A 27,662-nucleotide genomic window follows, 5' to 3' on the forward strand; every position below is an offset into this window, starting at 1 on the left:
TCATTTCATCCCAGGAATTAAATGGCCGGCCCCCGTGCTCGCCTGTGTTCGGCTGGTGAGTGAGGCGCAGAAGAAGAAGAATATGGAGGCCGACTTGACGGAGATCACGAGCCGGAAGAGGTTCATGCCCATCACGGAGTTGTCGTAAATGGCGCACGACCCGTCCTCGCCGCTGCACGATGTCTGCCATAGAATGCAGCTGCGGTCGATCAGGTGCCCGAACATCATGGGGCCCGGGATGGTGCCTGCGAAGCGCACCCAGGCAACGTTACATTTTTGTCATACACTGACGCACTTCTACACATGTGGTCACTTCAAGTCAAATTCATCGTTCGGAGTAGATGCGCTATTCCAGTTCAAAACGTACATGGGGGATTAAGTTCAGTTTATTTCATTTGCTTCCCAATCATAACAGTTACAAAGCTTGATCCATTTCAATTTCGGCGTGATTGTAACGCTCAGTACATTTTCCTCCGCACAGACCCAGTCTTTCTAGAAGAGGAGTGAGGCTTTTTAAACGTGTAGATTACGGTACAAAAAAAATAATCATGCACCCTTCCCTCTAGCGACGACAATGGTTGAAAAATTCTCGTGAAAAATTCCTTGGTTATCGTCCGAGCGTGGACTTCGACTCGCAGACGGTTTGGACTTTTTTGTTTAGCTTTGACTGACTCGCACGCAGTTTGGACTTTTTATCACAGCGGCTTTGGCTTTGGCTGACTCTGAGCCATTTGATTTCGCACGAGGAAAGCTTCGCGTTCAACCATCGCCGTCGTTAGACGGATGGGGTGCATGACTTTTCTGTCTAATATTGCACGTCCGTGCACCCCTCTCCAAATCCAAACTGCTTCGACGATGTCGGAATGGCGCAGCAATCGGATTGACGTCGGCTTCATATCGCGAGGGACTTAGGTTCAATTTCTACCACGGCAAGCGTTTTTTCTTTCACTTTGCCCGCGGTCATCATCATCGTCAGAGAAAGTTGTCAGTGCGTTTTTGACGCGACATATGCCATCAGTGAGACGTAGAAAGCTTCGCTTTAAAAACAACAACCCTTGCAACTTGGCATAATCCGGAGATGTTTCTGTCGAGCGTTAAGAGTTATCAGTCACGGAGGAGGTCTATACGCTACCCAGGAGCGCGGCGGGAAAAAAACTAATTGCTTGACATACATGCGCTGAGTACAATGTCCCACATCTTGCTGTGTTTATCACCTAAACTAATTTAGGTGGAACAAGTTTGGTTCAGTGCAGCACAACGATGACAAACTCCAGCACATGCGGACCGAGCCGAAAGGCAGTACGCATTACAACGAGCAAGAAGGTTTTCTGAATTTAACAAGACAGACGCTTCACTCCTTCAGGGATGTGATGCGAAGCGCCCAAACAGGTGGACGTCCCGACTAAAAAAATGGGCACTGAGGAACGGGACCATAAGTAACATCGCACGGATAAATTGGTGGACGGATAAGATAAGGAAATTCGGCTGCAAAGATCGAAGACTTCGACAGTTCAGCAGGGAAGCTGATGGGAGTCTGCAATGAACATCAACAGGCGGGTGATGGTGATACGGAAGAAATGCATTTAACTGCATTCTGAAGACTATGGCAGTTTTTTACTCTAGACGGTTGCGCCAAAGGAACACCGACGACGACGTGGCCGTCTGCACGTTCTCATGCAGTTTAGGGATGGATGCCAAGCGGGCGGTTAATTATAGACCAGGGCTCGTCACGCCAGACTGGCTTCTTAGAATCCCCTAATACTCTTTTTTCTTGGGGGGAACATCCAACGCAGGCCCAGAGCGTAAATAAAGTAAAATATCAATCAACAAACAGTTTTCGTTAAACCAGTGTTTTCATTAGCACGCAGACATGGCAGTGCTGTTGACAAGTATACGGGGCTTAGAAGGGGGAGATTAGCAGCAACATAAACGCACCGCATGCGCATACCGAAGATCCGGATGGCGACGTAGTTGAGGCCGATGCCGGTGGACTTGATGTCTTCGTCGAGCGAGCGCAGCAGGGCCGTCAGGGCGGGCACGATGAGGAGGAAGGTGAAGAAGAGCGCCACGAACATGGCCGCCGCGTAGACCGCGACCAGGCCGCAGTCCGCGGCGCAGAGGTCGCGCTTGGCCATGTAGTAGAAGCCGGTGCCGGTCTTCGACGGCATGTACATGGTGGGCGCGTCCACGCACGAGCACTCCGTGAACAGCTGCAGGAGGCAGAGAGCGCCACGGGCAGGGTTATTTGAATGACTTCGGCAAGACTGCACGGCGAGTGAGTGTGATAACTAGATGCGCACCTTATGCAGGGCTGAAAGGGAGAGGGATAGGCGTACATGTAAAATAGAGGGCAAGAAAATGTGGCTTAGGCTGGCGCATTTGTGAAGCAGAAATATCAGAGCCAGGAGCTGATACATTCTATGGGTTGCTTGCTCAATGTGTTGGACGGTTTTGAGAGGCAGATGGGTCTTTGATCAAACGTTCACTTTATGAGAATAGCCTTTAGTGTCCGGGCGTTGGAAGAGTTGCAATAGAGGACTTGCTTTAGTAAAAGAAGTCCTGCGGGATGTACTTTGTGAGATGAGTGTTTTACTAGGTACACTTAGTGGGCTCTATGAGATCGGTGATTTTGCGGAACGTGTTTGTGCTAGAACGCTTTTATGTATGTGCTTTCCGGCTTACAATTCGCTGCTTGGTCAATCACCCAAAAGCGTATGCGCTCAATAAGAAAGTTGGGCTTATGAACATTTCCGCACCACAGCGAAGTTTTCGTCCGGGATCACTCTCAATGTGTGACGCTATTATGTGAGCTTCCTCGTATATACAGCAAACCCTCGCTATGACGAAATCACTTTATCTGAACTCCTGCTTTAAATGAAGTTCTTCACGGTCTACGCAGCAGTGCGTGGAAAGCACGCCATCCCCGCTTTTAATAGAGTACCGGTTATAACGAAAACAGCTCACGGTCCGAGGACTTCGGTATAGCGAGGGCTTACGTACCAATTTTACTGCTCTAACCCACATGCACTGCCGCAGCACGTTCCCGCTGAACATGGACGCTGATTGAAATCATGATAGTTTAAAGGGTAACACCTATGTCAACGTTCTTCGAAATCCTAAATTTTTGCAGAACGTAGTCAACAAACACTACCAGTACTTAGGTTAGGGAGATTACCTCAGCCTAAAATTACTGCTGTATGCCAATCAGATAACTTAGAAACTTGCTGAAAAAGATTTTTCTCTCTTTCCCGGTCTTGGCATTTTTCTAGCGCTCGAATTACGTCATTACAGCGGCATGAATGCTATTGGCCGGCTTTCCTTCGGTTTAAGAAATGAACGCATTCGATAGCCACTTTAAAAAGAAAGCCACAAGTGCAAAGCAGATACAAAAGGCGTATCTGTTGCGACGAGCAAATAACTCAGTGCCGCTCCTTGCTTTCGCAGTGCTTCCAGACGCAACTGAAAGAGTGAAAGCGTTTACCGGAAGGGTCGCAGGGTCAACTTTTTTTGTCCTTTATGTGTCATAGGTGTGTTGTGTATGCAGACAAAAAACACTGCATTGCGCTTACTCAACACTGTTCTTTCGATTTTCTCACTTTTAATAATGAATAACCGCCTAGCCCAGAGAAATGCGTATCACCGAACGATTGATTAAAATGCTGGTGGTTTGTTCGCCGAGGCTACATGGGTAATGGGCGCCGCTGTAGAGGCTTGGAGACAAATGTAGGACAAATGCAGATTTTTTTTTTTTTTGCCTACATTAGAGTTACAGATCATGCGAGCAGGAGTCGATGCGGCAGCCCGGTGCTCAGCAGCGTAACACCATCGCCGCAAATACATCGGGTAAAGATGCGTTACCAATATGCCAACTATTGAGGTATGCGGGCTACGTTTACGAATATACTACGTACTGAGGTATGCGGGATACGTTTTCCGAACGGCACAACCTGTCAACAGTGTTACCGCGGCAAACTTATCGATGGTTGATATCAGAGTACCTGTCAATTTACAGCCAGGAGATCAACTTTTCATGGTATGTGCGGGAAAGGACGCCCGTCGTTTTGTTCGTCTGATAAGAGTGTAAAAATAACATGACAAATTATGTGATGATATGCATCCTTGTCATATTCAATATAATGACCTAAGCTGCATCAAACTGTGCTTCTCCGTGGTTCGCGTAAAATACGGAACCTGTATGAAGAGCCTTGCGGGGGTGGTTTTATCGGAAAGGACTAGAGGCAGTGTGTTACACCTGCGCCAAATAGTTGCAACGCTCGACCTTTGCGAGACCGGCCTGCCTGTTGTCACGACAATGTCGCATTCCAACTCATACTATTTCCGGCCAACTTAATCTTTGCTTACTTCCCAAATAAGCGGCACTATTCACCATATATTTGTATTTCCGACACTCAATTTCGGCACGAAGCAATAGTGCGAAGACCGGTATTGCTTTTCCGAGTGGCCTCCCTTTTGCACTGGTTGGCCGGTTTCGGCGAATAATAACAGTACATATTCGCGCTTAGCTCTACAAAAAAAAAAAAAGGAGTAAGAGCATCGCATTTTTTGGCTGCTTCGCTTTTACTAGCATGCAAAAACGCGGCTCTGTAAGCGAGTATATCTTATTTTCTCTCTTTCATCCACGTCTAGTTTGCACCACGTTCTTTTTTCTTTAAGTATGTATCAACTAGCCCATCAACAAGTTTTGTTAAATCAGTAAGCGAGTAAGCATCGCCCGCTATTCCCCCGTCAATTAAACCAGTATACAATAGTTCAACCGTTTGAAAGCTCAGCGGAATTGCAAGGGAGGCGCTCAGGATGTCTTCTCCTCCCCCTTCACCTTGGTTTTCTCGAAGGGCCTGGCGCTGGCACAGCCCGCCACGCAGGGCGAGTAGTAGGTGAGGTTGTCCGTTCCGCACACGGGGTCGTACATGACGCCGGTGCAGTTGCAGTGAGAGTTGCAGCCGCGGGTCAGGCGCTCGAACTTGATCTGCAGGCTGCGTGCACGGCACCCAAGAAGCGAAAAACCCACCCCTGCAGCTCTGGCAAAACAACACGCAGCGGGAAGACGTAACGATTGGCCCAAAGGACTTGCTCTCAAGTTAAGAAGCCGCTGCAGTGTTTGCCGAGGAAAGGGAACTTTTGAAGCCAAGTGTAAATTTCCGGACTGAACGTATAGCGGCCGGCAATCCCTTTCTTCGTTGCGTATACGCTCCAAGCAGACAATAATCACAGCGGTCGCTGCGCTGTTGATTTCGTGAATGCGCAGTAATATGTCATTGCGCGCCATCGTTCCCGTCAGTTTTATCAGAACGAAATTATTAGGAGATTTGAGGAGAGTTTATAATACAGTTAAACCTGAATTTAGCGAAGTTGACAAAAATTCGCAATTTTTCGTTGCATCCAGGTTTTCGTCACATGCAGGTTTCAAGTTAAGGCTTGCGTGAATGAAGCTAAAACGAAACCAGGCTGCTAGACATCAATGACGGTGAAATCACCATTCAAGAATTTATTTCATAGTGAAAAACTGCGTGATCATTTGCGCCTGTTGCTTTCCCACGAGCTTATTTACTACACGGCATCCAAAGGAACAAGGCCACTTACCGCCGTATGCGCAAACGTAACTGAAGTATACTTTTTGCCTTTCGACACTTTTCGACGCGTGAACACGTTTTAAGGACCAAACGTGAGCTGAAAAGGCGCCTTTTTTTTTTGCGAAATTGAAGCTGTTTTACGTACTCAACAATGTTGAGAGGTTGCTAGCTGGGATACGTTACCGGGCGGCGACGTTCTTCTTTATCGCTGGCGGAGACGGCCTTTAAAATTTCGAGTTTGTCTTAACAAGGCAGCAACTTTCGTTTTCTGTCAGCAGAACCGACACTATACAGGTAGCAGCGGCGACGCGCGACAACACGCCGACAGGCAAGCCTAGCCCCTTGCCGACACCGCTTTCACTCGTGGAAACACACAGTAGTTTGCGATGCGAGTGAAATTCGCTAAATAACTGCATATTTGTAGGGAATCGGAAAACGTCGTTAAATCAATGAATTAGTTACATAGAAGTTCGTTACATAGAGGTTTAACTGAAACTACTATTTTCTAGGTATTTAAAGTAATAACGGTGAAAAAGAAAACCGGAGGACGGTAATAACCTTCGCCTTCAGCGTGGAACTCGGCAGCGTTATTGTACTGGGCGGTGAGGAAGACTGTAATGCATAGGTCGGCAGATAGTAATTTTAAGGGAATTAGGCAGAGATATTCGGCAGCGCCATCTATCTGGCGCATCAGGAACGAGTGCGCGCTATCTTCTAACACGGCGCAACGCTAACGCCGCCGGGAAGCGACGCCTGAGGAGGAAATGCTTTTATGGAGCATTCTAGACGGGCGAGGGGGACCAGAGGAGTGGTTCTTTCCTCACTGGAGCCCATATGTAAAGATGGCGACGATAGATTAGTCACGTCACGTCACGTACACCAACCCTTTTAACAGCAGAGCTGCTTAAGCTTTTAGTTCCGCGGTCGAGCGTTACCAGAAAAATCAGATCAGCCGAGCGCACGTGAGCCTTTGCTTCGTAAGGAGCGCCTGGCGTCGTCGAGTTTTACGCGTAGGCTTGCGACACGCGAGGAGCTCGTAAAAAATACCAAGAAAAACTAAAGCATGGCAAACTGTTCGCATGGCGACGCAGTGAAACATCCCCCTCGCGAGCGGCACGATCAAATGCAGAGCATTTCCGGGGGCGCACGACGTTAAGTAGTTTGCGTTACGTTAATGTTGTTGCACTTGTGGCAACTGCTGACGAGAGAGCGCTCGTCAGCAGTAATTTGAATGAGTCAAGGATGATATAAGACGTGTTCGTAGCCTCCCATTCTGTGTCGGCTTTGTGGCGCAGTGGGTGGAGCACCATGTACATTGCGTTCCGCCCGCAGGGTCGAGGGATCGAAACCAGGCGCCGGATAGTATTTTTTTTTTATATAGTGTAGGGGGAGGGGTGCGGACTACGACTACGGACGACTACGGACGTCAACGCGGGTGACATCGTGAGTTACTGAAATGCTCTGCATTTAAAAAAACCGAGTGCACGTGAGCATGCGCCTCGTAAAGAGCACCCGGCGTCGTCCGGCTCCACCTTCGAGAACACACTGCCCAGCGTTCGTGGCGTGATCTCTAGCGTGCTGCTGTTCTCGCCAATTCACGTGCGTTCGCGCTTCAAGAGGGGAGCACAGACGCCGAGTTCGCGAAGCCGGTTGCCGATAGTTCTAGCGCGTGCTAACGCGGTTCATCTTGGGAGAGATGTAAAGCCTGCGGACAAAACGATTCGGCCCTGTCAGCCATGGAGAACGTTCAGCGGCAAGTTCGAAAATACACTTGAGGTGCAACATCCGGATCTCCGACGAAAGAAGAGGGGAGCCAGCTTTGCTGAATTTTCTCCAGCCTTGGGCCGCTAGTGCAAGCTACGCCAATTTTTTATACGTCAACGCGTTCGACGTAGCGCTCCATACCGCACTTCCTTGGCGCACGCTCCAATTATACCAAGTTGCGGTTTCCTGGATGACATAAAACAACGAGATAAAACAATGAAGCAGTCACAGACATAAAACAATGAAGCAGTCACCATCGGAATGCACGGACACAGTGCATTCCGGGCATAGAGTTTCTAGTAAGTATACTAGAGAGGAAACTGCGCCCGGTAATCCATGTCGTCGTGGTGGTTTATGGGAAGACCCCCCTCTTTTGGCTTGAGGGGTCTTCCCCTCAACATCAGCGCCACGAAAGATTGCGGAAAGAGAAATAAGTTTGAGCAACCTTGATTGGAAAAAAGCAGAGCAAAAGGTTTCCCCCCAGACAGCAGTGGGCCCGGACGGAATACCAATGCAACTGATAAACCTACTTGGACCTAAAAGTAAGGAATCGTTTATGAGGGCAATAGATAAGGTGATAGAAACCAAAGAAATACCAGAGGACTGGTTAGAAAGTAGGATGGATTTAATATATAAAGGCAGAGGAGACAAAGCCAGTATTGATTCATACAGACCACTCACAGTAACGTCAGTGGTGTATAGATTCGTAATGCAGGCGATAAAATCAGAAATTCAAGCATGGATGGAAGAAAATGAAATACTTGGGGAACTGCAGAGTGGATTTAGACAAGACAGGCGACTGGATGACAATCTGTTCGTGATAACGCAATGCATTGAAATTGCGAAAGCACAGAAGAGACCACTATGGATTACGTTCTTGGACATTAAATGGGCATATGACAACGTAAACAGAGAACGGCTGTGGAGAATGCTGAACTCCAGGGATTAGATGACGAGTTAGTACAGTTCCTTATAGCAATCTATAAAGACAATAGAGTGCACCTTACTTGGGAAGGACAGAAATGCGCCCAGCAGGTCAACATCCATCGGGGACTGAAACAGGGATGCCCTTTGAGCCCAATACTGTTCATGCTTTACATGGCAGGGTTAGAAAAGAAACTGGAAGAAAGTCAAGTAGGGTTTAGCCTAACCCATATGCTGCAAGGCGAAGTGGTACAACAGCATATTCCGGGAATGTTATACGCAGACGACATTGTTCTTTTAACTGATAACCAAACCGATATGCAGCGGCTAATAAATATTTGCGGCCAGGAAGCCACTGACCTCGGATTAAATTTCAGTGCAGAAAAATCAGGAATAATGGTTTTCAATGACGCTACCACCGACGTAGTGTCTATCCAGCAAGGCGAATTACCTAGAGTGAAGGAATATAAATATTTGGGAGTGTGGATAAACGAAGGGGATAACTACTTAAGCACTCACGAGGAGCAACTTAAGGTTAAGGGAAAGCGAAACGCAGCTGTAATGAAGCATAGAGCTCTGTGGGAGTATAACAAATATGAAGTAGTAAGAGGAATGTGGAAAGGAGTAATGGTTCCGGGTCTCACGTTTGCGAATGCTGTACTCTGCTTAAAATCAGACGTTCTATCAGGCCTTGAAGTAAACCAGAGAACGGTAGGACGTTTGGCCTTAGGCGCGCATGGAAAAACAACTAACGAAGCAGTTCAGAGAGATGTGGGCTGGGCGTCGTTTGAAGTTAGAGAAGCTCAGAGTAAAATATGATTTGAGATGAGGTTGAGGGCAATGGATCAACGAAGGTGGGCAGCTAAAGTTTTCAGGTACCTATACTTGAAAAGCGTGGAAACGCAGTGGTTAAGAAAGACTAGAAGGCTGACGATGAAATACGGAAAGAACAGTGGGGAATCCAAAACAGCCAAGGTAACCAAAAAAGAGGCAAGGCAGATTGAAACGAATAAATGGAGGGAGAAAATGGAGGCTAAAACGTCGTTAGATATGTACAGGGCTGAGAAATTGAACATCAGAAAGGAAAATTTCTACGATAATTCCCAGGGCAGTGCTTTGCTTTTTGAGGCTAGAGCAGGTTGCCTGCGAACTAAGAGTTTTGTGGGGAAGTATTCACAAAATGATGGGGTATGCGTGGTCTGCGGAAAAGAAACAGAAACTATGCGGCACATTGTGTTAGAATGTGAGGGTATCCATCCAAATCTACATGAAGGGAATATTGGGCTTTCAGAAGCCCTAGGATTTAAGGGTATCACAGATGAAGTTAACTTCAAGGCTGTCGAGGGGACGAAAAGAAGATTAGAATGCTGGTGGACGAAAAGCAGAGAGGGGAATATTGCCTAGGACAGTTACCACCTGTAACAGGAAAAAAAAAAGTATTTTGTGCCTAATAACCTTTTTGTGCCTGCCCTAAGCAGCGCTAGTATTGAACCAAAAGTGTAAAACATAGGTATATTAGTCCTTTTTGGTCAGATGACATGTCATCACCCCGATACAAATGGGAAACCAATAGAAATCATCATCATTCATCATCATCATCGGGCTTGACATGACAATTTGATTCTAAAGCGGTTTTGGGGATTTGCTTCCTTCACTATGCATTAACACCTCTACGAGCTACAAGGAAGCCGAAATCCTCCCTGTTCTGTGGTAGCCGTGTTTGGTGAAACAACATGCAGTGCGTGATCGCACCTGACGTTGGTCATGCCGCAGTCCAAGGACCTATGACTGAGCGGGTAATATGCCGCCGCGAAATTTGTAGCTGACGAAAAAAAGAAACAAAACGTACTTCGACGAAGACAATATACGACAGATACGGGCGCCTGTATCCTTCCTATCTTGTCATCGTCCACGACTGTTTAACCATGTTTAACGCCACGTGTTCTTTTTTCTTCAAGTATAAACCAACTCGCTCAGAAAACTGTAGCTGACGGTCGGTGCACCGGTTTACCACGATGGCGACGTTTTCATAGGCACGCTCAAAAAACTTTTGAAGCTTTTTAAACAAATTGTTTGATACAGTGGTAAAAATTAGCAGTGGCTTAGCTCGATCGACTATGCCAGGATATACGTAGCGTGAGCTAAGGTTCAGCAATCCAATCCAATCCAATCCAATCCAATCCAATCCAATCCAATCCAGTCCAGTCCAGTCCAGTCCAGTCCAGTCCAGTCCAGTACAGTCACTGCTCCTCGCGCATGCGCAGCACGGCTCTCCAGGAGCCACGCGAAACGGCTATCAAGCGGTTCCGGCGCAGCTACTGTGCAACGTACGGAGGCGCACTGTTGGGTACGCGCTGGCGCCAGTGCGGCTGCCACGGCTATGACGGCACTCCTCTGGAATGCACAGACCGGCGAATGTGCAGACCCAATTCTCTTTTCACCCGTACTCCAATTGGGTGGGGTTGCAATACAATTCAATTTAATCAAATCCAATCCAAATCCATCCAATCCAATTCTCCTCGGGCTTGCGCAGCACGGCCCTTCTGGGTCCACGTGAAACAGCTCAACCTCGGCCAGTGTAGCTTACGCTACAAAATAAGTCTCCAATGAGCGCACCCCCCCCCCTTAGAAAAATTATTAACATTGTTCTTAACTACCACCTTGGCCGCAGAATAGCAGGCACAACCGTTCCGGCAAGAATACGATTTACTACCTTTTTCCTTAGTTTTAAAACAGCCTGTTTTATTTTCCACTTACATAATTGCACACTTTTCCAAGCGTTTTTGTGGCACTTTGTTTGAATTTGCGGCCACTAAAACGTTTCTATCCAAGCCAAGGATGAAACTAAGGCGAGCGCATGATGTAATGGCGGTCCATGACAACACAGACGGCCTTGATGTGAGCCGCATATACGCTAGCGTCAGATACCCGTCTGGTGTATATTGTAAGAAACTACGATTCCGCGTAACGAGGCTGCGTCGCCTTCGCAAATGCATCTAGCGCCGCCTGCCGTTGCTTGGGGCAGCGCCTTACGACACCGGTAGTTCCAGTGGGCGCCACAAAGTGACTTTGCGACATTTTTCTCTCAGTCAACGCCGACGACGACGACGGGTTTTCTGCGCAACACATAGCGCCCAGCGTCAAAAAAAAAAAAAAAAGGGCAAACAAAGTGATATGGGCTGCATTGTAAATTGGAGGTCAGTTTCAACTGTAGTTTGCAGGAACGTGCGTTATATGGAACACAGGCCTATCCTTGTGGGACGTTCACCGCACTGCAGGCGCTCTTATTCGCGAATGTTGCAAGGGCAGGCGGACGAAACCAAAGAATCCCTGATGCCTTTCACACGGCGACGCCCATACGCCAGCCTTTGCTCGAGAAATAGGAATTTATTCTCTCTTTCTCTCTCATTGTGAAGCTGACGGAGTTTACCCGAGAGACATGAATTCCACTGGGCTGCGTGTGAATCTCGGTATCGTGTACAGCATTAAACGCAGGGGCGAATTAGTTCCGATACTTACTCGGCGCCCGTGTGGGTGGCGTTGACGAGTGCGCTGTGCTTGCTTTCGCACGAGTGCATGAAGACGAAGAGCGTGAACCAGGGAATGAAGGACAGGATGCCGCAGTAGCGCACGATGGTGGACGACTTGACGTTCAGCTTGGTGATCACCCAGCCACCCAGCATGGTGCCGCCGCACGCGCTCGGAACGGACACGGCGCCTGCGCAAGAAGGGCGAATCGCATGAACCGAAAAGGACGCGTCTGTGCACGTGTTTCCCGCTCCGAAAACCGGTTTGGCTGCCGGAAGATTCCCGGATCGGCCGCCCCAACAAGCTAGATGTTTTTGCCGCCCCGCGTCGGAAACCGGATTTCTGGGATTGCCCATCAGAAAGATTTGTTGCTGCCTACTACCCGTTTTAACATGCACCCACTTCTCTGCCTGCAGGCGGTTTTGCCTTTTGCCTCCATCAGAAAAATGAGCGACCGTAACCGGGAATCGAACTTAGCACCTCGTACACAGCAGTGCTACTGCTAAGCCACTGAGCCACCATGATGGGTTTACAAAGTGTGTAAACCAAGTAGTGTGTAGCCCTTCAATGGCATTCTTTGTGGCTACGCCCCCAACGCAGTAGACACAACGACTCGGTTGAGACGAGCTCAAGCTCACCATTATTTATTTTTATTTATCCTCAGGGCCAGAGGGCATTGCAGAGGACGGTTAATTGATTATGGCGTTTAACGGGCCGACGCTACAGAGGCTGTGAGACCCGCCGTAGTGTACGACTCCGCATTAATATTGACCACCTGGGGATATTTAACGTGCTCCGAAATCTCGACACAGAGGCAGGTTTGCTTTTCGCCTCCATCAGAAAAGCGGGCGCCGAGGTAGAGAAACGAACCCGTGTCCTCCGACTCAGCAGCGCAATGCCTTAGCTCTTAAGCCACCGCGGCGGGTACAATGTATTCAATACAAACACAATAAAGCAGTCAGCTTGTCATACAAACAAATTCATCTTATTGTACAAGGGAAGGTTAGCTAAGGCGTCGTGAAAATAGTGGTTATAAGTAATCGATACAATTATGGTCATATGGGCCATTATAGGTTTTGAGCTCCCTATTATATTGTTGTGGGCCTTATGGGTGATTATAGGCTTCAGCCCACCAAACTGGTGGGTTCAAACTGAATATGCTAAAAAAAAAAAAAAACCGCCCGGACCATCGCAAGGAAATTTTTGGTCACTTCACGGAGCATCACCTACCGAGAATACCGGAAGCCTTGGTGGGAGATATGCCGAACATCGAAATGAAGATCTTCGTCGCAAAGCCGGTGAGCCCGGACGCAATTAGGGCTGAAAAGAAACCACAGTACAAAATAAAGTTGTAATTGCCGTTCTCTGCTTCAGCCAGCACATTGTTTACCCTTTATTTTTAATGTGCCCGCAAGATAGCCTGTAGTGCATGGTACGGAAAGCTGGTGTTACTGGCTTTCACAGAGGTAAAGGAGGTTCTTGTAATTACTCTCTGCGCACTTATATTGCAAAAAAAAAGCAATGAATAAATTGTCTGCCCTACTTACACATCGCGGTCAAGCGCCTTGTCGTGGCTTCCACGGTCATACGCGAGGTGTGTGACGATGTCATAGAGCGTACCTGGAGCTCCCCGTAAAATCCGACTAAATGAGTCACGGTACAACTCGGTACAGGGTTGGATAATACTATTTATTGTGGAAGATTCTTGTCAATGCACTCCTCGTACCAACACCACTAAGCAAGTTTCGGTATAGCAGGATTCGCTATTATAGGAGTTTGTTAGTGCCGATAACTCTTCGTACCGCCAGCGTCTATTTTCTAGCGCGTAGGCAGACACTTTTTGAATTTCACACATACTTCGCTACTAATCGTGAAAAATATTAAAGCAGCTCCACTCAACGTGAAAGGTGTCGTAAGTGCAGAGAAGTGATTCGCCATACGGCTGTGGCGCCATTCCTCGCTCTTTGCTACCACCCCTCACGCTACTCCACTCTCCGTATAACTGTTCTATTGATGAATTGAACGATGGATTGTTCAATACAATTCAATTTTCCCGCCGCCTTAGTGCTCGCGCGACTTCTCCTGGGACAGCTAGCTCGCATCTTTTTATTTACCTTTTCTTTCTTGTTCTTCCCGGAACAGCATGAGCGGGAGTTCTGTTCTTTTTGTGCTCGCTTTCATCTCGCACGTGCCTTTTCTGCGCCATTTTGAACACGTCGTTTTTTGTTCGGCGACACTACTATCCTAAAAACCAACCCAATGAGCATTCCTAAATGGACGCGGGGACTGCCGGTTAATTACATTTATTTTGCCCCGAAAGTATACCTGCAGCTTTCTTTGCGCTAAATAATGGGGACATGTATGACAAGTGTCAGCGGTTCCAGGAGTTTTAAACGGTTCTGCGTACATAAACATCTTGCTCAAGTATTCTTTTAACTTCTTTCCAGAAGGCTGAAACGAGGGACAAGCGGGTATCTTTTTGAAACCTCTGTTTGGGTGCGTCATGCCGCGTTCCTCCGGTGGCTATTTAGCGGGACCGCGGTCGTGCTACGATGACAAGCCGAGCTCCTAAAGTGCTCTGCACTTAAAATGACGTCACACAATACTGTACATTACTAGAACAATATTGAACTGTATGAAGCCCTGCCCTACAAAAACATGGTAGAATTTTTACGGCGGTAAACATATTGTCACGAAGCCAAAGATGACGAAGTTGGCTTGAAGGAAAAAGAAGTTTATTGGAGCGAAACTCTGCTCCCCTACCAACTCAAAAATGGCGGCGAAGCATCAGTCAAGAAAGTGACGTGAGCAGGCGAGTGTCGGCGAATAGAATACCGTAGCGTCTGCTCTACGGGTATTTACCATTCGGCGCGGGTGTTTCTCTAACCGTCGAATTACATCGAGAACGCTGCAGATCAAGGAAGATTATTCTAGGCTGGTGACGTTAGTTCGAAACATTCTCCCTCTCAAACGAGATAACAAGTGCGGAATACACAATAATGGAACACGCGCTTAGATAGCACAGGCCGGCACGGCCGGGCGGCAAAAACAAAACAAATAAACACACCTAATGCATGGTTCGCGCCAACATTGAATAACGTTAATTGACCAGTTGAAGTTTCTGCAAGAGAAAATTTGGCACCCGCCTGAATTCCAGAAACTTCCAAGTTAAAGAACAGGATTGGAACCCGGGACCCCCCTAATCTAGGGCAGTTGCTCTGCTAACTGGGCTATCCATAGGCTATGGTCGCTTCGAGTTTTTTATCAATACGCTCCCGGGTTACAAATGACTAGACTATAGGTTAGCTCAGTTGGTAGAGCGACTGCTGTGGACAGGCGGTGGTCCCGGGTGCGAATCCTGAGCCACGACGAAATTTTCTTCAACTGCGAAGTTTCTGAAAAAGCTGTATAGCTTTTCCTTGTATAGTCGTACGGCTGCAATTCACGTGGATGTCAAATCTTCCCTCGCATATTGTGATAACGCAGCCAAGTAAGCTCTGACTCCTCAACGATATATACGAAGAGGGGGGTGGTTCATTTTTCCAATTAACTGCAGCCGGACATGAGAGCGCACTCACTCTCGGCCGATGCAGCAAACGTGAGGAAGACGTAAGTGGGGTTGGTGAAGAGCCTCTTGACGTGGTTCCAGAGGCTTCGCTTTTCCGCTTCCTCAGGCACTGCACCAGGAGCGACCGTGGCGGACTTTTTCCTCGCCAGCGCGGCGGACTTCTTCTTCGCCAAGGCGGCCAAGTCCTTGGCTTTTTCCTTCGCACCTGCGCGATGGCAGCGCGTACGTAACGCCTTTCGCGTCTTCGTGTTACTCCCAGCGCAATTTTTTTGCTTTTATTTCCCTTTTTAGTATCCTCGCACCGTCAACGTACGACTCATTTCCAACTGCTAAAGCAATTTTCATGGGCAATAAGATTCAAAGAAACAGTACAGGAGGCATACTACCCGAATTTTTCGAAGTGCGAATCGGTAGAAATGACCACTGCACTGACGCGCGTGAGCGAAGTTCTTAACAAAAATTACGCCCACCTCCCCTCGCAGGAACCCTGGTGTGATGCGTATTGATTACGCTTATAGCAGGGATTCTCACGAGAAGGGGAGGTTGGCGTAATTTTCCATTATCACCATGCAATGCACATGCAGTACACGTATGCTCAGGTACGGTCTTTATTGCAGACGAGAATGAGTGCCTTGTGGTCCGTAAAGTGCACAGTTAGGGGCTCGGGAGTACTGCGAGAGAGTGCAAGCGTAACGCGGACGACCGTCGACTGAGACCGTCGGAGCGCGGCATACCGCTTTATATTCACAGCGCCCGAAGGAGAGGAGGGCGCGGAGAGAGAGAGTACTGCACATGCGCAGCGCGCGCAGCGCCGAGCGCAGCGCCGCCCACCGGCGCCTAGCAACGGAGTGAGCGCGCTGCGCCAACCCGCAGCTGTTTGGGAGAGAGCGTTCGCTATCGGAGAGAGGAGAGGCGCAGCTGTGCGGACAACGCCGGACAGACGCACGAAGGACAGAGGTAGGGTGGCTAGCCAACCTAACAGAGGGGCGAGCATGAGATGCGTTGCTTCTAAAAGACTAATGGAATAAAAGAAGAATATGCTCGCTCTGTCTGTACGTCTGCCCGTCCGCCCGTCCGTCTGCCCGTCGGTCTGCTCGCCCGTCTGCCCGTCCGTCCGTCCGTCCGTCTGTCTGCCTGTCTGTCTGTTTGTCTGTCTGTCCTCTCTCTCTCTCTCTCTCTCTCTCTCTCTCTCTCTCTCTCTCTCTCTCTCTCTCTCTCTCTCTCTTGTCCGTGGCTGCCTGCCCACCTGCCTGCCATTAATTTGCATCCCACAGATCTCAAATCATTTGAAACACAGATTGTACAGACTGGACGGGCTATTTGACGTTCTGAACTAATGATAAAATTAGGGCGCTGTATACTTGTGCATACGATAATTTATTTTTGTGTAGAGCATGCTGAGATGGTAACTTTTCAAGTAGCCGCCTTCTGCGCGTCAAGGTAGCCGTTAGAGAAACTCTATGGAACTCGCTAAGACGTACCAGCACTAGTGTGCCTATGCGAACGGAAAAAAAGTACGTAGCATTACGGACATTTTTCAAACCACCCCGTTTAGTGCGCAAAGTATAGTGACCATGGCAAAAAAAGAACATGCTGTATTCGGCTTGCGAAATCAGTGACCATCGCCATAAGCCTCCCATGCTTCGTTGAGTCTGTCAGTAGAGTTCAGGATGTGCCCACGTACTCGGTAACGCCCGCGGAAAGCCAGCAACGGGGAAGGCGCTGACGAAGGCCACGATGGACGCACAGAAGAAGCCGAGCCACCAGGCACCAACCCAGTTTGCGCTGGAAGACGTCATGCCCAGCCTACGCAATAAGCGTTACAAAATAAGTATTCGAGATAGCGCAAAGCTCGCGGTTTCTGCATACCTTGCATTGAGAAGCAGGCAGTCACAGCGAATCTACAGAGTTCTTTTCAGAAAGCAATCGCCAGCCACCAAATCATGCTTTATAGTTTGAAGATATTTATTCTACTTTATCTCGGTTTACGTAGTGTGATGGAGATGCATTAGGGAACATGCAATGGCAGGGGATAGTCCCTAAGAAGGTGATGGTTCCGGGGAGTGTATACTAGAACACATAGGGTTGAGAGTCAAAGGGGGTGATGCACGCAAGATACCCTCTGGTGTACCCGCCAGCGGGGAATTAAATGATTTGCACTTTTGTTCCCGAGCACGGTGGTGGTGGTGGTAAAAACATTTATTTGAGCTTTAGGGGAGAGGGAAGGGGAAGTGGTCAGCCTCCCATGTCCAGGAGGCCGCGAGCCCGAGCCGATTCCAGAGCTCGTTTCACCAGGGCGAGTTGCTGCTCTGGGGCCGAGCTGGTCAGAGCGGACTCCCACTGCTCAAGGGTGGGGTAGTGAAGGGGGTTCGGGTGCTGAGGGCAGGAGAAGACTAGGTGGTAGGTGGTAAGAGGAAGTTCACACGCTTGGCAGTTATGGGGGAAGAGGGATGGGGAGATGTGTGAGAGAATCCTGTGATTATAGAAAGTTTGTCTGAAGGCGGCGATAGACATAGGCTTCGCGTGGGGAAGGGATGGGTGGGGAGGAGGGTACCTTCTTCTGTTGTTTGTGTAGTGGGAAAGGATGGAGCTATAGGTAGAGTCCAGCGATGTTAAGGTGGTGCTTGCGGAATGTGGACGTCCTGTGGTATCTAGCCTTGCAGAGGCCGGAGCCAACATTCAAAGAAGCATATTGACCTATCCAGCGTGTAAATTGCACAGTAGCATAATGTCCGGGCACACTACCTCAGCTGAACTCGTCGGAGATCGTTAACACACGGCAGTAATTCCGCGGTTAATACATTCCACCTCCATTTCCCCTACGCCGACTAAGCGACCGGAGAAATGAATGGTCAGTACAATTTTTTCAGAACACACAGGCTGCGTTAATGAAAGGTCTTTAAAACCAGCCTTGAGAAATAGATTGTTTCGTATGCGTACTGCGTTTTAAAAAAATGAAGAGGCATTCCACACTGTGGAGGTGGATTACCAGCGAACCTGTAGCGCATCGCACAGGTTTGGACAAGGGTAGACGTCGTTATTTGCATCATTTGGCAATGGTAGTGGCGATAGCTTTGTGGGTATACTGGGACATACACTGATTGGTTAGGTTACAACCTTGCACAGATTACTGGTCAAAGGTAAATTTATACACGGGCGCTGGTGAGTAGTTGCAGTGACTTGGATTTGGGTGGCGCTTCAAACCAAACACTTCTAGCACAAACTGATCGAACCCAAATTTGTTTGTTTCGGAAAAATTCCCACACTGAAATCTCCAAACGTCGTGGAAGCATGCGCCTTCAGATATATACGAAGTGTACATCACAATTAAGTATTTCGTTTACACCGTACAGACTTCCCCACTGTCGGTGTTACTACAATTTCGCGAGTAAGGGGTAAACTGCCGTGGCGGCTCAGGGGCTAAGGCGTTGTGCTGCTGAGCCCAGGGACGCGGGTTCGAACCCGCGTCCTTTTTTTTCAGATGCATGGCGAAAAGCGAAACCGCGCGTGTGTCGATATTCCGGCTCACGTTAAACATCCCCATGTGGTCAAAATTAACCCGGAGCCCTTCACTACTGCGCGCATCATAACCCAGTTGACCCTCGGCGCGTTAAACCGCTGAAGGTCAAAAATTTCAGGGTTGTATGGCATTATGAATAGCTTTTTTGTGCGTACCATTAACGAATGGAATTCCCTCCACCTTGAGGCTTTACAATCAAGAAACGTCTTACAAGAACTGGAAAACTACTTGCCTCATGAATTAGAATAATCTAAACCTAGGCTTGTGACCACTTGTACGTTATAAGAAAATGTACCTGCTGTTTTGTTATATTAGTGCTGTGTTTTTGGGGCAAGTCGTTTTGCCCCACTGCGATTTATTGTGTTGTTCTTATGTCGCGGTTGTGCTAAGTCAAGTATTTGTAAGTTTTTGTGACATGTTATAGGTAGCATCCTGTTCATTCGTTCTTTGAATTCTTGCTCTGTACTGCCCTCCCTGCATGGGCCAGCATCTTGGTTTGCAGTATGAATAAATGAAAAAAAAAAAAACTTTGGGAAAATAAACTCTACACATGATCTCTGTATATTGCTTGGTTAAGGTAAATCCTAGCACGGCAGTCTAAACTCTCCCAACGTAAACTAAATGAACCCCTTTTTTTCTCGTTTGGAGAGATAGATATTACAACTCCAGAGAGGTGCTTTGCGAAACTCTACATGACCTTTGCAGTGGTTGCTTGATTCACTCACTTCTTGTTTGGCTTGCAGTCATGAACCTTGCAGTCACTGTACACTATCCCCGGAGTGTGTTACACCTGGTTCTCGATTCTCTGGCCGCTTTTCACGCAGTATACCGTCGATCACATTTCCATTTTTTGTTCCCTTTGTCGCTATTCTCGCTAGCCGCACTTTACGTGGTCTTATAGCATTTCCAGAATGATAATAGCCGCCCCGTACACGCTGTTTGTTCCTACCACGGTGCGTGGAGGCATAAATATTTCTATCCCAATCCTCCACAAGTGTATATTAAATAAGGGGCTATGAGCCAGAAGCTGGTTTTTGCTCGCGGACACAAAAAACACTGCAGTTCTATCCATTAACCACTTCGGCGTAAAAAAAATGGCTGGCGATTACGATACTCCCTAATGCGTTATTTGGGCGCAGCAGCAGTGCGCTGGGGCAGCCCTCACTCGTGGGTTCTCTCAACGGAAGCGATGATGAGCCTCTGCGTCGGCGGCGCGAAGTGAGTCTCAGGAAGAAACCGCGACCCGCGTCTTAGGCAGGGAACGCACACCATCGTAACGCGCCCCCCCCCCCCCCCCCCCCCGCAAACTTTCGGAAAACGCTGGCTCGCGCCCCGCCACGGCGAACCGCCCTCCCCTCCCAATTTCGCGACACTCCTGCTTTGCTTTCTTCCGTCGTTCGCTTTTTTCTTTCACTCGTCGGTCTTGCCATCATTCACTCGGTTACGCCAACAACGCGGCTCAGCCAGAGACTGCCGCCAAAGCGCTGCGCCCTAAAAACCGTGGCAGATACACAACACGAGTGCGCGCCTTTCGTGGCTCTTATAGCATGTGGTTCAGACAACTCCTGAATCGTGCTTGCGTCTCTTCCTCCGTTTTTTCCTCGTCTCCATTGTTTACCAGACCAATAGAGCATTAGTGACTTCGTACTGAAAAAAGTACGAATCTGTAAATGGTAGCTTTGTAGAATCAGCATGGCACAAACTCGATGTGGCATAACAGAAGCCTTTGATAAGAACCACCGGGATAATCCATAACTGTTTTCTATTCGAAGTAAGTAAGTACGCAGATGTAGGTGCACTTAAAATTCTTGAAATCAGCTGTTCATGTAACTGTTTACTTAAACTTCCAGGTTATCTTTGTTTTTATTTTTTGCGGGGTTTACATCTAGATGACGTATTTCGACGTTGGCAAACTATGAACTCCTGTTTTTTTTTTAAGAACTGCGAGGTGAGATCGAACTGATCGAAGGGCGATTTCTTAAAGCTACTTAAAACACACGATTGGTTTCACTCACACTTACGTACATAGGGCTACAGTGAAGCAGCTTATACACGTGTTTCTTCCCTCATCAAAATACAACGCGATTTCATTAGAAATCTACGGTAGCAGCAAATTCCGGATTTATTTCTCGAGACACTCACCGCGAGGTGTCCACGGTCACGTCGGTGTACATCGAAAGGAAGTATCCACCTAAGAGAAAGCCCATGGCGGGACCCAGGACAGATGTGGCATAAAAAATACCTGCAGTAGCACATGATTTATTTATTTATTTATTTATTTATTTATTTATTTATTTATTTATTTATTTATTTATTTATTTATTTATTTATTTATTTATTTATTTATTTATTTATTTGTTTATTTATTTATTTATTTATTTATTTATTTCAGCGCAAATATACGTACACGGTACCAAGAGGGACCCAACGATGTTTGCAAAGGTTACCAAATGTCTGTCATCAATTGGCACAGCGCTGTTTTGTCTGGTGTCACTCGGTGTCCCCTTAGATTCACCTTTGGTCGTGCTTCAATGTCTTATTCCCAAGCGCGGTACCTCAACGGGCACCTATTAGCGACATGATTACCCATGTAAATGGAGGCGCTCCGGGTTGGCACGTTCTCGTCCATGTAAGCCACTCCCAGTGTGAAGAATGGGGACGAGCCGACGCCGTGCAGCGCATGACCCACCTGCGAAGGAACAGAAGAACGACGAAATCGTACAGAAGGTGCATCACTGAAGTACACAGAGTGTGTTATGTTAACAAGCAAACATATTGCCGCGAACCATACATTGGGTTTGTTTATTTGTGTTTTGCTTTTACCGCCCGGCTGCGCCGGTCTGTGTTATCTCTGCGCCAAGGGAAGCGCGTGTTCCATTCTTTCTTTCTGTGCCGCATGTGTTATCTGTTGTGATAGGGAGAGCATTCCGATCTAACGTGAACAGCCCAGAATAATCTTCTTGGATCTACTATGTTCTCGATGCGAATGGACGTTTCGAGAACCACGCGCGCCAAAAGATAAAAAGCCTGCAGTGCGGACGCCGGGGCATTCGATTCGACGACACTCGCCTGTGCAAGTCACTTTGTTGACCGCTGCTTCGCCGCCTCTGTATTCTTTTGAGTTGTTAGGGGAGCACAAGTTCGCTCCAATAAACGTGTTTCTCATTCAAGACAACTGCATCGTCCTTGTCTTCGTGGCAATATACACGCATATACTTGATGGCCGGTGGTGGCCACTCGAAATTAGGTGGAAAGTCTAATTGAAGTACAGATACACAGCCTTACGAACCGACAGGGTCTCCAAAATCCATCTCTTTGAATAATAAAAGAATTACCCGAGGCGAATTAACGAGTTTATTGTATTTGTGCAGCGTGCGCATGTGCGTTTCGGTTTTATTGGGTCGCACACATTCCCTTAACAAAGCAGGATTCACCGGCGCGCAGTCCAAAGAAGTGCTAAAAACTGCTGCGTCTTGCCGACTGGCGCTGTCCACGTGACTAGAGGTGGGAGCGGCTGTGTCGCGTACGACTCCACACTCTCCCTCCTCCCCTGCGTTTTCGCTGCTGTTGCGCCACGCCCTCTCTGCCTCCCCGAGGCTCTAATGTAGCATCGAGCGCCGACGCCACAATTACGCCATCCTCTCCCGCTCCTCAGCTGCGGCCCCGTCGCGCCCTCCTCGTAGCTCGAATGCAGCGCCGACGCCACACTCTGAACCTTTCCCGCGCTGCTCGGCTGCTGCTTCGTGCCGTCCCCTTTCCCTACCGGGATTTCTGGGTGCGGTCCCGTTTTGTTCGGGAATGTTTCCCCCCCCCCCCTCCGTAAAGTAATGGTGAGGCTTACAGTGGCTAGGTCGCTGTAATGAACGGCAAATATCAATTGCCACGGCGTCCTGGTGATGTGGCTACAAGCAAACTACGCGGCGATGCCTTATTTTTCGGCAAGTGCACCGAATTAGCCCGCTCCCTTGTACACGTAACTAAGACCACGCAGGAAAAGCAGAGTGGAACCTCTGTGCGCGATAGGCTGTGCATTCTGTACGGTATAGGTGGTATTCATTGAAAAGTTTAGCTGTAAATTTCTTCGCTTGGCAACACTGAAATGGCCACAGACACGGCTGAAGCGCCACGGACATGGCGCGGCTTGTGTCATGGCGGCCGCACGCTGAAGGAAAAAAATAACACCGGCGTGCGTCGTCTCCTCCATTTCAACCCGATTCTCAACGGTGGTGTCAACAGTTGTTGTTAATCGCACTCACATTGGAGTCGATGTATTACTTTGCATTCGGCGGGCTAGAGCTTGGAATGTCCGATCCACATCATGCGCTTAGCACGGACCAGTACCGCCATCCCGCGGAGCCCGAAGTAACCAGTGACGGCGCACTCACATGGTTGCCTGCATGCGTGCCTCGCTATTGAATACAGGCTATACAACGCACCATGAGGAAGTACTTGAAAGAGTGGACGCTGGTTGCCGTGTCGGCGTCCGCGCACTTTCCAAGCTCCTGCTGCGGACAGACGTCGTTGGAGGAGTTGCTCTGGGTAAAGTAGGGCGGGGCCAGGAAATGCGGTGAGGCGAACACCATGGACCCGAGGGACATAACGAGCGCGCCGGCGCCCAGGATCACCGGCTTGTGGGCGACGCCACCGTGGTAGCTCACGGGCGTCACCATGACGCACGAGGCAACGTTGAACATGCTCTGGATCATCTGCAATATGGATGGACGCGCCCAGTTCGAGACATTCAAAGGAAAGCCGCGTGCTAGAATGCTAAACTACAAATGGCGTTGGCTAGAGAAGTGTCGCCTCTGGGCCCATAAGCGCGGGGCGTCGAGCGACCTGTGTGAGCTGCATGTGGAAAAGTGCTACAAGACGCCGCACCGCTCTTACGGACGCAAATGGAAATTCATGGCAGGAGAGCTGCACAACTGCGAAGGCGCGACAGCGGAAACGATGCTTTTCGCGATGCCTAATACAAAGTTTTCCATCTGTACAAATAGCATGAATCGGTCACAAGGAAGGCAGCCAGGGGTTTCCTCGCGGTCATGCTTTTAGAACTAGTGAGAATGCTGAATAAGCGCGCACGGAAAAAAAAAAAAAAAAAACCCGGTTGGTTTGTGTTCCTGCCACAGTGCCTGCGTGTGCTAAACTGGTAAAACATAGCAAAATGCTGTAAAATAGTGTGAAAGGAACTGTATGGCCATCAGGAATTTGCAGTACGACTTTTGAATAACCGACGAGCCCCGCATCTCCGCCATATGCGAGAATCCTTTTCTCATCGGTCCGATAACGACAATTGAGAACAGCACGTCGTGATATCATGCGTGACTGTATTTTTGTTCTTTCTGTTGAATGGTTGTTTTATTTTTGCACGTTTGGCTATTATTAGACCTTCTGAGCAGAAAAAAAAACGCACTGCATTTTGAGGGCGACGGTGGGCTTTCAACCTTTTACGCAAGTCGGAGCCTAGGTCCACCGACATTCGTTTTTTTTTTTCTGTTTTTGTTACTCGCTGCAGGTATTGAATCATATTAGAAATCTGTTCTATTTGGAGCTTGTGCGCGTGCTCCCAAGCCCAGCACAGTGTTACATACGCACAGAGTAGCACATACTCGAAGACATGTATCGGACCATGATTTTTTTAAACGACTTATGAACTCAATTATTTCAGTAAGTAAATAAATAGATGCCTAAAGAGTTAGTGTGCATGCACTAAGTGTGCCGACCACGTGAAATATGTGCGCATATACTCGCAGCCTAGACCACTATTAGATGCCTACAGAGTGTTACGCACCCGTACATGCATATTGGACAACGTTTTAAGTGCAATGCACTTCTTAAGCGACCCTGAACCTGCGTCCACCGGCGATGTCCGCGCACGTGGAGATGAGCGCGCGCAGCCTGGCCGCTGACATGGCACATACCCACGTGGGGGATTGGCCAGGAATAGGGCGTGAGAAGGGCTAATTCACCCGCTTAAAGGAGTACTGACACGAAATTTCAAAGCTGAGATCCGCTCTAGCAATCAAGTACAACGACAACACAAATAGGTGTCTGTGAATAAATGCATCTTTCTTTCTTTGTAGTTGTGTGTGTGTGTGTGATCTCTCTTTCGCGAACATTACCGAACCGCGCAAATTCAACTCGTGCATTCGCACTTTCACATTCTTCCCCTCGGGGAAATGCGGGGAATTTTCTAAGCATAAATTCATGGCGATTCTGATGCGCGCGCGTCCAAGAGAACAAGCGAGCATCAGCCCGCTTAATGACGTAAATGAACTGATTGAGGCTTGCATGCGCTCATAGAACGAATATGCATCGTCCCATAATTTTACTAGGTGGGAACTAACCGCTGATGGCGCTGATACCGACAGCGGACTGCAGGAAGGGTGCCTCTATCACCACGAAAAAAAGCGGAAAGGAACATCTCATTATCGCGCTCGTTAGGTTCCGAGTTCCGTTGGCCCCAGCTTATGACGGCGAATAGCAGCCCGCGCTCAACAGAATCCCCGGCGAAATTAGGGGTTACTTCTGCACGGAAACTATTCCCACTGGAGCATCCCTTGCAGCGAAATTCAAAATTGACGAAGTTCGCGTTTACCGAGCGAATGCAGGCTTTCCCATCAGCGCGTTTTCAACTACGTACAGGATAGGGTACCTGGATTCCCACAAGTCCGCCGTACAGGGTGGACACACGTTTACGGTGGCGCCGCCATTTTGGGTCACTCGCTCACCACCGCAGCAACTCATTGTTTCAAAACCACGCTATAATTATCGCTGCAAGGCAGTTTACTGGCAAATTTTGAATTATGTTATCTGTTTCGAGTTGCTGGGCTTTGTGGGAAACGAAAATAACAGCGCGTTGAGCATTTGACCCCATAGCGGCGGCACGGGACCGTTAAAAGGGTGTCTCCACCCTGTACGGCGGCGCTGGCATCAAGGCACATGAAGACAATACACTTCGTCGCACCCCGCAGTGACAGTGAACAGAAGCGGCTTCTGTCCTGAATTGTTACGAGTGCGCGACACTCTTATTGGGTAAAAAGCTTGGCCTTGCGCTGTTATCACCCTCGCCTACCTTCTCGTCCACACAAAACATTTGGCCCATCTATCTTGCGAAGACCAGCTAGTTTAGTTATCGTGACCACCATCGTGACGGCTTGGTTAAAGTCGTATCTAGTGAGTACCAGGCGTAGAGTTTCCCTGCCACTCTCGCATGCTATCGCACTCGTTGATGGCGCTGTTGCGACGCGGCGGCTAAAGCCTTTTAATGGCGGCACGAAATTAGGCCAAAATGAAACCGAAACCGATTATATGCGGTCACTGTTCAGAGTAAATACGGCCGCGAACATGACAACTCTGTTGCAGGTTCATTATGCCCCTTCAAAGGCGAGGGACAAGATCGATGACAAGTTACTGCCTAAATTCACAGTAATTTCACATTTTTAAGACAGGATTGAATAATTCGTCATAATAACAGCGCGAACAGGTAAGAAGAGCCACCCCAGGACAAGCGGTTGTCCACTTGTAACTTGTCTTCACCCCTTGCCTGTTCACGATGCGTTTACGCAGAGTGCATACCAACTGTCGCAGTGGTCAATTTTTCTCTATTAACTCAATCTTCTGAGAATACCATGATGAATGTCATCTCTTAAGCAAGCTTTGACAATCAGGTATTGCCTATTGGCCACACCACGCTGAGGCCGCCCATTACCCCGAGGTCGAAGCCGAGGAGCTGGAAGCGCTTCTCAATGGTGGGAGTGACCACGGACACGAGCCCGTTGACGACGAAGCCCTGGGTCATGCCCAGGATGCAGATGAAGATGAGGTAGCAGCGGGGAGTGCGGTAGCGCTGCAGGAAGGCCGGGTAGAAGCCCAGGAGGCCGCAGTTGACGTCGTGGTTCAAGCTGCCGCCGGTCTCGGGTGGCGTCAACGGCGGCGGGGTCTTCAGCACTTGTGGCACCGACAGGCCGAAGGACGAGACGGTGTACTCGGAATCCACCTCAGCGCCCTTGGCATTGCTGCTCGGCTTTGCTGCTTCTGGCATGGGGGTGGCCCTCCTGTGGTCGCAAAAGCTATGAAGTGTACTGCACATCAGAAAAGGTCGGCGGTAAGCTTCATCGCAGATGAGGGGTGGTCGAAAACGCGTAAACCCATGGGCCGCTTCACAACGACAAGGTATATTGAATCTTCCAGTATTCCACTGCCTAGACCGACGAAAGCCTTAGTTATTTGTTATTTCCGCGTAGACTTTAAATGATTCCTCACGGTTCCACTCATGCAGACTGGTCCTCTATCTACAGTTTCTTGAAGCTTGCTAGCCTCTAGAAGGGTTGAAACTTTTATTTATTAGTAATTTTTTGTTGATACTGCTAGCCTCAACTCTGGAGGTTGTTGCAGGATTGGGGGATACATGAGAATAATAAGCGTGCTCTTTTTGTACAATTCACAAAAGCAGCAACAAATATCAAGGTGAAAACAACCATATCAGCCAAATAGACTGCCCACATCAACACGGAGCAATTCAAGGGCTAATAACGGATATGCATTACATATAGTAACAGATGAAAGTTTGAGCAGTAGGGAGTACAGAACACATATCAAGACGGACTATTTAACAAGAAGTTAGACAATCTAGAAGCAAAATTATTAAGGGATGAACTAGCAGCAATCTTATTAGTAAGACAGTTCTATTCTCTTATCACACATGGAACGAATGGCCCTCCGTTGGACATTTTCTAGTTTAGCAATAAGGGGTTTTGTATGAGGG

At 48.4% G+C, this 27,662-nt stretch overlaps 1 protein-coding gene across 1 annotated transcript; it reads right to left on the reverse strand.

Moving 5' to 3' along the window:
* Positions 1 to 26,939, reverse strand: LOC144175337 (solute carrier organic anion transporter family member 4A1-like). Its single transcript, XM_077704417.1, has 11 exons — positions 26,607 to 26,939; positions 23,332 to 23,601; positions 21,482 to 21,584; positions 21,038 to 21,086; positions 17,060 to 17,181; positions 15,386 to 15,580; positions 13,038 to 13,127; positions 11,799 to 11,997; positions 4,838 to 4,994; positions 1,949 to 2,210; positions 1 to 245 (listed from the first exon to the last, which is right to left on the reverse strand). Exons 1-11 carry the CDS (start codon positions 26,937 to 26,939, stop codon positions 1 to 3), a joined length of 2,025 nt encoding a protein of 674 aa, XP_077560543.1.
* Positions 26,940 to 27,662: the final 723 nt, after the last annotated feature.

Source organism: Haemaphysalis longicornis, unplaced genomic scaffold (assembly GCF_048455015.1).
Source record: "Haemaphysalis longicornis isolate Haplotype H1 unplaced genomic scaffold, Haemaphysalis longicornis Haplotype H1 scaffold_3, whole genome shotgun sequence".
Classification (NCBI taxonomy): Eukaryota; Metazoa; Arthropoda; class Arachnida; order Ixodida; family Ixodidae; genus Haemaphysalis; species Haemaphysalis longicornis.

Bases quoted from the DNA above. Each gene is read 5' to 3' on its own strand.
- LOC144175337 (XM_077704417.1), bottom strand. From the start codon at position 26,939: ATGCCAGAAGCAGCAAAGCCGAGCAGCAATGCCAAGGGCGCTGAGGTG. The intron at 15,581-17,059 runs GTACGTGGGCAC...GCCATCGCGCAG, and splicing joins CTTTCCGCGGGCGTTACCGA to GTGCGAAGGAAAAAGCCAAG. The intron at 246-1,948 runs GTATGCGCATGC...TGCGCTTCGCAG, and splicing joins CGTCGCCATCCGGATCTTCG to GCACCATCCCGGGCCCCATG.